The 11,618-nt window shown below is 40.9% G+C and overlaps 1 protein-coding gene across 1 annotated transcript; it reads right to left on the minus strand.

Moving 5' to 3' along the window:
* Window positions 1–815: 815 nt before the first annotated feature.
* On the minus strand, window positions 816–10,934 carry LOC123361742 (SH2 domain-containing protein 1B-like). Its single transcript, XM_045001863.1, has 4 exons — window positions 10,645–10,934; window positions 7,780–7,843; window positions 4,690–4,861; window positions 816–1,052 (listed from the first exon to the last, which is right to left on the minus strand). The coding sequence occupies exons 1-4, from the start codon at window positions 10,830–10,832 to the stop codon at window positions 1,015–1,017; spliced, it is 462 nt and encodes a 153-aa protein (XP_044857798.1). The 5' UTR covers window positions 10,833–10,934; the 3' UTR covers window positions 816–1,014.
* Between the last annotated feature and the right edge of the window lie 684 nt (window positions 10,935–11,618).

Raw genomic sequence — 11,618 nt, forward strand, 5'->3', positions numbered from 1 at the left:
CAGGAAGGTTAAATGACTTGCCAGAGGTCACAGAACAATCCATTTTCAGTTCTTAGTTCTGCCAGTCAATATTCCTGAGTTCTCTTTTCTGGCAGTTACCATTAGACACACTATTTCCCCAAGCAGTGACCTTCAGAACAAAGCTGTACAATAAGCAGATCCCTGATTTAATTCTTGAAAGCCAACTCTTGTTTAAAAAAAGAAATATAGTCACCACACAGCCATTTGTTGCTGTTTCATGCTGTGTCAAATACATGCAACAAATATTAAATATAAAAAAATTAAACTGTTCCTAAAAGCATCTGTGTAAAACTTGCAGTCCCAACGTAAGTCTTCAACAATACCATTGATAGATATGAAAACAGTCCAGGGCATTTATTTACACTGTACAGTAATATTCTCTATTTTCAATTGCTGCTACTTGTCAATGCTTTTTTGTCAGCAGCCTTAGATTGTATCAGTGCTACAGGATGATATTATTCCTTCAAGACATTAAAGATTCTGAAGCTGAATACACCATCTAGTTAGCTGAAAATGAGGCAAAACAAATGTCTCCTGCACAAAGTATGAAAATACAACAAAACATGGTTTTAACATTCTGTGGAGTATAGAGTTTGTATCATAGTAGACTTCAGCTCTGCCATTATCATTTGATCTACCCATATGCAATTAACATATTTACCTTACTATTTTCTAACATGCTGCAGACCAGGGCAGCTAGAACTTCAGTTAGCAAAAAGGAAAATAACAAATTAAAAATAAAAACAAGTTATTCTAATAATGAATAAAATAAATATAACTTGTATTGTGTCCCAAAGAGTACAAGTCCGTTACTTTGATGAGCTGCCCAGGAGAGTGAATTTCAGAGGCACAAGTCCACTGATGAGAATGTCCAGCCAGCAGATGTGGCACGTGCGAAGTTAAGTTCTGAGAGAAAGCTTTTTACATTTGATCTGCTGAGATGGGGGGCAGGATAAAAGGTGGCTTCTGACAAAAAAACAGGTCCTAGCTGATTTAAGGTAAGACATCAACATAATCTCTATCTTCAACTTCTGTAAAGAAAGCAGCATAACAGCATGTCATCATTTGTACATTCCAATGATCTTTTAGGAGGAGGAAAGAGGAGCTTGTTCTAAAATAACACATTTTATTTTGGTTTTTGAGATGGAATCATTCAATGTTCTGGACACCAATTAAATATGACTCCAGTTAGGACTAGGGTCTTGCAGATTTGACCCCCCCAAGACCACTCCTCCGCCACTCATCTGAGTGAAATTGCCTGAAACTCAAGCTGCGGAGACTCTGCATTTTTCTTCTCCAGAACCTGACAGCTCAGTTCTTGAACTGTCATATCCATGAAGTACAGTTAGGAATGCCCCATAGCAAGAAATAATCAACTGAGTGGAAACAGTTTACAAGACAGGTCAGTGGCTCTGATTGCCATTGCTGCAACATATCCTTCCACTACGTGCAATAGTTCCAAATAGAAAGGCAATTGTAAACTAAGACTCCTTCTCTCCGAGAATAATAAATGTAATGCTAACTAACTTCTGTATTTAGTTGGGGACAAGGATGAGATTTGAGCTCTTCAGACCCTCATTTCCCTCTCCATTAGCTTAGATGTCCTTCCAAGCAGCTATCTGCGCTGAACATTTCGTATATTACTTTCACGTGTTCAAATTTTGTGAGAGAAAGGAAGTTTAGCAGAGGCGCAGCTACTTGTAGATCTTGGACAGATAGCTGTCAAAAAGATATTGTGGCTTCCTTTGAGAGGCACCAGTGGCCTCTCCAGGTATCCAATTGCAGACAAACATTATTTTTTAACCTCAACTCATCTGGACAACTCAGTAGCATTACACAGGAGCCAAGGCTGCTGCAAAGTGGAGCTTTATGTAGGAAGGAACAGAAATGGAATAAAAATAAATACAAACTATGTTTCCAATCCCAAAGTGTTATGAGAAATGCCTACACTCTAAGCATTAAGTATTTGCCAGGCCACGAGCCAAGTTCAGGCTTCAGTCTCTCTCTTCCAAGAGCCGATGCAGCTTTAGCATCAGATACTACAGCATGTTTTATAGATTAGCCTTTTTCTTAAAATTTACCGCCATTACTCTCCTGCCAGTAGAGCTCCCCTCGTGCTAACAATGAAGAGAGCTCTAGTTTAGACCAGCATTGTAGCCACCATGCCAGGAGACCTGCTCAGTGCCTTTCACCTCAGCTCAGAGCAGGTCTAGATGGCAACTGATCTACCCTAGTGGTCCCACCATGGCTACCAGCTATTGGGCAATTGCGGGGAGGCTGAATTGCTAGTATAAATAAGGCTGCAACTTTACTACCCTTTATTGTTGGCAATGGTATTGCTGGTGCCAGTGCATCTACATGTTGAACATCAGTAGGCATAGGGCTCAAGGCATTCCCAGAGCAAGTCTTCTTGATGCTGTGCTGAAGATATCTAAGTACACCTCTACCCCGATATAACGCAACCTGTTACAACACGAATTCGGATATAATGCGGTAAAGCAGCGCTCTGAGAGGTGCTGCGCGCTCCAGCGGATCAAAGCAAGTTCGATGTAATGCGGTTTCACCTATAACGTGGTAAGATATTTTGGCTCCCGAGGACAGCGTTATATCGGGGTAGAGCTGTATTTTAAACCATTGTTAGCACCAGGGTAGCTGCACCATTGCTGAAAAACAGGTGCAATGTGCCAATGTAGACAAGGCTGTAAAGCAATGCAAGAGCTGTATTCCTTACACCGATTTAGATGTGAGGGATAGGGTTTAGCTCTTACTGAGGGACTCAGGTAAAAATATATTTCAATTAACTATTAGCATGTACTTGTCATTTTAAGTCTACCCCCGTGTTTCACTAATGATTTTGACCCTTACAAACTGTGTTATTTAAACATAAAATGTCAGTTCACCTTAAATTGGAGCTATTTCAAAGATCGCCATTCAGGGCTCCAGGCTACCCACAAGAGGTGTAACTCACACAGAGGATTGGAAACTCCGTGAATTTACACTCATATAGCCAGTGTGCCTAAGTGAGGACTCTTGTGTCATGCATACACGATTCCTACACTTTTGCTGGTATAAGCATTTACTCTTATGAGTAAGCAGTTCTAATGGAGAAATGGTTTTAAATGACAAAAACAATGAGGAGTCCTTGTGGCACCTTAGAGACTAACAAATTTATTTGGGCATAAGCAAGCAAGCTTATGCCCAAATAAATTCGTTTGTTTTAGCCAACGAAAGCTTATGCCCAAATAAATGTGTTAGTCTCTAAGGTGCCACAAGTTCTCCTCATTGTTTTTGCTGATACAGGCTACCATGGCTATCACTCTGAAACCTTTCTAATGACAGTTCACATTGCCTGATTAACTCAGCAATTAAGAATTATTCAGCAGTTCTTAAAGTCTTTTGCTCTGTGTCAACAGCACTGTCCGGGTTAACAGTTACCACTCTTACTAAATTCATCCTAACAAAACCAAGGGCATGTTACAGTAAAGACTTACGACAACAATCAAAATATACTATATCTGAGAGCCTCATAATTGTTAATGTATTTATCCTAAACACCTTCGTGAAGTATTAGGCACATTTTACAATTGGGGAACTGAGATGGAAACAATGTGAGTTGCCCAGCTTCACAGAAGATGACTATGGCAAAGCAAGGATTGACCTTGGGTCTTACAACTTGCAGGACAGTGCCCTAACCACAGGACCGTACTTCCTCCCTAAATTTTTATTTTTAGGACAGTTTGGATTTAAGACTACTTATGATGTTAGAACACAAGGCAAAACAAAAAAACGATGAGTTTGAAGTTAGATTATATTTTCTCCCCTAGGCCCTCAAAGATAATTTAGTTAGTTTGTGCCATTTTTGGTATGAAGGTAATTTAGGACCCGGTCTCTCACTGAAATCAGTGGACTCAGAACCTTATAGGAACTATATTGTAAATAACCATACTAAAGTAATGCATATTGGCAATATTTTTATTTAAATCTTAAAACATTACGGGTCAAATCCCAACTCCATCAAAGTCATTAAGTTTGTCTTTCTCCCCATTTTCATTAGGGGGCTATTTTGCTAATGTCACTGGTAGGATTTTGATCACTTAGGCAGAATATATAATTTTTGCTTTTCATCTTGAAATAAAAAGAAAGTTTAAAATCAAGTATGGGGGAACTCAATGATTCGGGGATGCAAAATATTTTGCTTCTAACTCATGGGTTCAGATCCAGCCTGTGTTGATAGCACTTAAGATTATAACCATCCGGAGGGTGCATCGGAGGCAAGAACTTTGAGTATCACTCCTGACTCTCACCTTGACATACTAAGAGAGTTTAGATGAATTCTAAAACCTTTCTGTGCCTCAGTTTTACCCATCTACAGTAGGCTGAATAGATTTTCACATGCCTGCTCATTGTGACACGGACACCTATTCTAAGAGTTGCCATTATATTGTACTAAATGGCACCTTTATTGGCAGGCTAAGAAAGGCTGACAGAGCTCCCTTCTCACTCTTAAATGTGATTCAAAGTGTTATTGAAACACAGTGGCAAGGACTGGGTGGGAAATGTGTAGAACTGCTGTCTGGGCTCTCTGTGCACTGAGGAGAAACAGAAGGGATTCACTCTCAGAACGGTCAATCCAGCACTAGGCTAAAAAGACAGAAATAAACCTCTTACCATCATAATCTACATCCACCTCTACCTTGGATTTCCTTACTCTCCTCCTTGGGGGCTTCTGTCTCCTTACTGGGTAGCGAAGGTTGACGACGAGTCCTTGATTTGGCTTTTCATATGCGTATATTAAGTCCTTTATTGTTTTGAAGACCCGTTTTGGAACATCTTCAGAAGTCTGAAAGAAAGTAAAAAAAGCATTGCCATTGCATGTATGTTTCATCCATAGGGTGACCCTATTTCCCAAAGGGAAAACGGAACACCACCTGGCGCAGGGCTGGCCTGAGCCACTTGCCCGAGCCCCCCTAGCCCCCACACAGGGCTGGTGTCGCTGCTTGCCCAAGAACTGCCTGCCCCCTGCCCGAGTCCTGCCTACCCCCGGCATGGGGCTGGCATCACAGCTCACCACCTTCGCACATTCCTCCACACCCCATTTTTTTTCACAAAATTGGGTATTTGTCCCATTTGCTCTTGCCAACTGATCAGGTTTGCAAGAGCAAACGGGACAAACGCCTACTTTTGCCAAAAAAAGTCGGGATGGCCGGGACACGGCTTAAAAAAGGGACTCTCTGGCCAAAACGGGACATATGGTCACCCTAGTCAGTCAGAGTACAATAAGTGCATGACCAGTAGTTCATTCTTAACTGAATGCTGAACAGATTTGGTGACCGATAAATAAATAAAAATAAAATGTTCAGTTATTTATAAAAGCACCAGTCTTATCATATAGAGAAGTGCTCACGTCACAGCTAAAGAGCTAGCTGTACCTCTGTCCCCTCTCTGGTCTCTCTGAGTGCACCCTCTTTGGTGATGCAACTCTTGTCCTTATCTGTCTTAGGGTGGAATCACACAAGTCTTCCACTCTAAAACTGGGATCTGGTGCTTGTACCCTGTGTCTACCAACCACTTATCACCTTGTAAGACCAACTGGATTTTAGGCACCTGCATTTCTGCCCTTTGGGAATCTGTGACCAGTGGTATAGTGACCAAAAGCCTCCTTAAAACAAAGTATTTGTATTTACCAGCTGGATCAAAAGCGTTAGAGAGAAAAGGATTTTAGAGTAAACAGCCTACATGCATATTTAGTCTGACGCTTTGCTACAAGCTAAAACAGATAGCCTTTCCTCTTAAGTTAAAGGAATGTGGTTTGGCTCTGCCCTTTTAGGAAGCCACAGAACTCTTGGCACCCAGCCTGAATTCAGTGTAGGCCTCATCTACACTAAAAAAGGTTTGCCAGGATAGCTGTTCCAACCAATCTTCCTAGTGTAGAAACAGCTTATGTCCTAAAAAACAAAACAAAAAAAGTGCTTCTGCTATAGCTTATACTTGGTTTTCCGAGTGAAATAAGACATATTGATATATCTGCATCTACACTGAGGCTTGTCCCAGTCAAGAAATACTGTTTAAAAAAAAGAGAGAGAGAGAAGTCACACTCTTAGCAGACATTTTTACACCAGGGAAACTTTCTAGTGTACACCTTGCCTGAATCTCTCAAATAGCCAATCTGACTCACCCTGTTCTAAATGTTTCTGTTGCTTCCCCAGAACAGCAGCTCTCTGGCCGGCATAATTAAACCACCCGCAACAAGCGGCGTTAACTATGTCAGCAGGAGAGCCTCTCCTGTCAACATAGCGCTGTCTACATCAGCACTTTTGCTGGTGAAACTCAAGTCTGTCAGGGGAGTGTTTTTTTCATATCCCTGACTGACAAAAGTTTTACCGACGAAAGTGGTAGTGTAGACAAAGCCTTAGGGAATCAAAGTTCACGTTACAAACATCATCCCTCACATTCAACTGGGTGTATAGCAGTCTTCTCTGCCCAGGGGCGGCTCTAGGTATTTTGCCGCCCCAAGCACGGCAGGCAGGCTGCCTTCGGTGGCTTGCCTGCGGGAGGTCCCCAGTCCCGCGGATTCAGCGGCACGCCTGCGGGAGGTCCGCCGAAGCCGCGGGACCAGCGGACCCTCCGCAGGCATACTGCCGAAGGCAACCTGCCTGCCGCCCTCGCGGTGACCGGCAGAGCGCCCCCCGTGGCTTGCCACCCCAGGCAAGCGCTTGGCGTGCTGGTGCCTGGAGCCGCCCCTGTCTCTGCCCAACATTGTAAACAGCATTGAGACACTCAGGAGGTGGTCACGCCTGTGATTGAGGGCCCAGGCTGCTGTGATCAAGGGGAGAAGGCTTTCGAGAGTTGTGGTGGGAAATATAAGGCTTGGAAGTTATCCCCCTATAAAAAAGGGTATGCTGTAATGCCAATTCCAAATGTTCCAAAATCAGGAGATTGGCTTAAAAGGGATACTTTTTTAAAAGTACTTTTGAGTTCTTTTTGTCTTCTGATGTCATAGTCTTTACGTTGAACAGTTTGTCTGCAAGCTTTGCTCTGCAACCATAAAGGACAGAAACTTTTTCTAAATGAATAAACACAGGCCATCAAATTCCACTCAAATATCCACCACCAATACCTGATGCCCCTGGACTGCCAGTGAATTAGTTTGGTGAGATATCCCCAGATGATCCTAGCAAGCAGTCTATACTCTGTGGTATAGACACAGAAGGCAACAAAATAAAATAAAATAAAATAAAGCAGAATGCCCTTGCTTAGAAACCAGCCCAAATCAGTAATGCTCAAAAGCACCTCTCGGAGCATTACAGTCACACAAAAATATTATACATAGATCTTTTTAAAAGGAAAGGACTAATTCTAAAATTCAAAATCCCTTAACATTCAGAAGCACAAGGTGTTTGTACACAGGACCCAGCAATGTCTTTGGTGAAATGGAAGCGCATTCCATCAGAAAAAGGAAGAAAAAATATGTGAGTAGATACTCAAGTGATAGATTTTATGCTGTCAAAAAGACATGGTCAAATCAGTAGCTATGGGCAAGCCACACAATAAATGATGGATACAAAGATTACTGTGGAAATAGCAGTAGTGTGTTACTTCCAAGCTAGTGGGTAATGACAAAGTGTTGTCAAGGGTTGTATGGGGTAGAATGCAGGTATGAAAATACCTTGTGAAGGTGAGGTTTTATGTATATGATTTTTTATTCAGAAAATGACATTAAACAATATTTTTTCTTGCAGATGAAATGACATTTTTTACCTGAATCCTAAGGTAACCTTCACTTTCCCTGAAGATTCGATAAGTGTAGATGAGCTGTTCAAAGCTGTGAAAAGATACCCTTTCATAAGTTGTGTTTTATCAACGTTCAAGGAAGACCAATGGCTAGACACCACTACATCTAAACCTTTTGGTGGAAGTATTTTTTTTTTTAATGTAAACCAAGCTAAAACAATACATGAATAAAACTCTAGGGAGCCAATCTCAGGAAATGTCTGTCATTACATTTTTTGCTAACAACAATTACATACCATTTAAATCTCTTCTAAAGTACAAAGTATGTCACTTGTACAAACAGCTATTTTAGAAAATGGTTAGCCATTTAATTAGTGACGGTAGATACTCCAAAGCTAACTCTGCAGCCTAAATCTGAAAGAAAAAAAAAAAAAGCAGGAGTTCCTTAAAACAGAAATAGTGTCCATTTACCTTTCTAAAAGGGCACCTGAAGTGTATTATGTGCATTTATAAACACTTTCCTTCAAGCACTACCATGAAAGAAGGCTACTGCAGAGTTTTGGGCACACATTCATTTTTACATTAGATTTATATTAGGACTGTCAATTAATCGCAGTTAACTCAAGCAATTAAATCAAAACAAATTAACTCGATTAAAAAATTAATAGCAATTAAACAGAATTATAATGGTACTGTTAAATAATAATAGAATACCAATTTAAATTTTTTTTTAAATATTTTCTACATTTTCAAATATGCTTATTTCAGTTACAACATAGAATACAAAGTATACAATGCTCACTTTATATTATTATTTCTGATTACAAATATTTGCACTGTAAAAAGATAAATAAAAGAAACAATATTTTTCTATTCACCTCATGCAAGTACTGTAGTGCAATCTCTTTATCATGACAGTGCAATTTACAAATGTAGATTTTTTTATTTATGTACATAACTGCACTCAAAAATAAAACAATGTAAAACTTTAGAGCCTACAAGTCTACTGAGTCCTAAATCTTGTTCAACCAATCTCTAAGACAAACAAGTTTGTTTACATTTACAGGATATAATGCTGCCCACATGGCACTTTTGTAGCTGGCGTTGCAAAATATTTACGTGCCAGATACTCTAAACATTCATATGCCCCTTCATGCTTCAACCTCCATTCCACAGGACATGCTGATGACGGGTTCTGCTCAATAATGATCCAAAGCAGTGTGGACTGATGCACATTTCCCCCCCCCCCCACCGGAGTCAGATGCCACCAACAGAAGGTTGATTTTCTTTTTTTGGTGGTTTGGGTTCTGTAGTTTCCCCATCGGAGTGTTGCTCTTTTAAGACTTCTGAAAGCATATTCCACACCTCGTCCCTCTCAGATTTTGGAAAGCACTTCAGATTCTTAAAACTTGGGTCAAGTGCCGTAGCTATCTTTAGAAATCTCACATTAATACCTTCTTTGTGTTTTGTCAAATCTGCAATGAAAGTGTTCTTAAAATGAACAACATATGCTGGGCCATCATCTGAGACTGCTATAACATGAAATATATGGCATAACGTGGGTAAAACCACAGAGCAGGAGACATATAATTCTCCTCCCCAGGAGTTCAGTCACAAATTTAATTAACACTTTTTAAAATGAGCATCATCAGCATGGAAGCATGAAGAAGCACACAAATATTTAGCATATCTGGCACATAAATACCTTGCAATGCTGGCTACAAAAGTGTCATGTGAACATCTGTCCTGACTTTCAGGTGACACTGTAAATAAGAAGCGGACACAGCATTTATCTCCTGTAAATGCACACAAACTTGTTTGTCTTAGCGATTGGCTGAATAAGGAGTAGGACTGAGTGGACTCGTAGGCTATAAAGTTTTACATTATTTTATTTTTGAGTGCAGTTATGTAAAAAAATAAAAAAATCTACATTTGTAAGTTGCGCTTCCATGATAAAGAGATTGCACTACAGTAATTGCATGAGGTGAATTGAAAAATACTATTTCTTTTATTTATCTTTTTACAATGCAAATATTTGTAATAAAAATAATAATATAAAGTGAGAACTGTACACTTTGTATTCTGTGTTGTAATTGAAATAAGCATATTTGAAAATGTAGAAAACATTTAAATAAATATAGGTGTGACTGCAGATGGAGCAGACATACCGAAGCTAACTTTAATTTAGCTAGCTCAGGTCCCAGAACAATGAAGCTGTGGCAGCACAAGCTTTAACATGGGCTACCCAGAACCCTAAAGCTTGGCCTGCCCATGGGGATTCCAGGTGTGATAATGAGCCAGGTCACTTTAACCTGGAGTATATCTGATTGGGCTGGACTGCAGCTAGAGATATATATGGGACTTGATCTTTAACATACTACCATGCTAGCAGCATGCAAAGGATCCTGTGTACCACCCTTCCAACCTTTTTCAATTTCAGGGCTTTCTAACTACCGGCACCTCCCTCATGCCAGAGGTGTTTACCGCCTCCCCTGCCCCAGGGCTGCCGAGAACGGGTTCGGGCCCTGGTGAACATTTTTTTCGGGCCCCCCAGCAAGAGCGGACCGGCTAAATAGGGCCAACGAAGGCAGGCCCCAGGCCCCCCTTTTGGACTGCCGGGCCCCGGTAATTTGTACCGGCTTCCCCTCCCTCTCGTCGGCCCTGCCCCCCCATGCCCAAAGTCTTCACTCCCTCCTATGCCAGAGGCAATGTGTGCCTCTTTCCTCTGCAGAAGTATTTTGTACACTAACTAGGGATATGCAACTTATTTAAATTTCTGGCCTGTAAGATCACTTTCACATTTGCTACTTATTCACTTTTAAGGATGTAATAACTTCCACTTGTGATTGTCTTAAAATTAATACAATTTTTAAGTATAAGTACAGTACTTACAAAACACAAAGACACAAGGCTCCTGCCACGCTCTCACTCTCTCGTAATAAAAAGCTGCCATCCTTGCCTTTCTTGCTTAGTAATTCTTCACAGGTTTTTCTCGTTATGTTTCCATGATAAAATGGGAACTCCATGGAAGAACAGCAACCAGACCCCTTGCCTTTATAACTGATTCCAGGTGAATTCATCAGTCTGGCATGAAAATGAAGTTGGGCTAGAGAATGTTGAAACTGAAACTGTGTGCTAGGAGAAGCTTTTCTTGAAGCATTGCATGTGTCAGTGGGTTCTTCTGTGTGGTTGTTACTGACCGTCTGGAAAGCTCTTCTAGCAGACAGAGATCAAATGAATATGATCAACACAGGAAATGCGAAATGGCCAATGGTGTAACTGAAATAGGCTCCATCCTCCAACGCTTCATTATAAGACCCTGTTTTCCAATGCTCATAGCTTTGGCAAAGTTTAATCTATTGGGCTGATATTTTCCCTGTCAGCTGTGCACCTCAGGCGTGGGGGGAGTATCTGCTAACGTTGCTCAACTATTTGAGAACAAAATTAGAGAAAAACATGCTTTACCCATGTTAAAAATTGTACACAACCATTTTGTGGAGCAGCTGTAGTGCAGCCAAGATTTAGAACATGGAATGTGAAATTTGGCTGAGCGGTGGGTTGCTCTGCTGTCAAGGATGTACTTTCTGCTGTCCTCATGAAAATCTGCTCAAATTTGGCCAAATTATAACTCTTTGAAAAATGTTGCAACTCACACATGCTCAGCAGAGACTATTTAGAGTCTGGCAGCTAAATTTGTACAGATTCAGTCTGTACTGAGCATGTGCCAGCCCAGGGATGTTGGGACAGAGCAGAACTTTCATTGGAATTGCTGCTCCCAGTCACAGAGGCAGCAGAACTGAGAGCAGTGAGCTTGTCTTTTTTGTGTTCTCAGTGGTCTCTCTTTTACTGCCCAGGTAGCATGGAGA

The sequence above is a fragment of the Mauremys mutica genome, chromosome 1 (assembly GCF_020497125.1).
Source record: "Mauremys mutica isolate MM-2020 ecotype Southern chromosome 1, ASM2049712v1, whole genome shotgun sequence".
Lineage (NCBI taxonomy): Eukaryota > Metazoa > Chordata > Testudines > Geoemydidae > Mauremys > Mauremys mutica.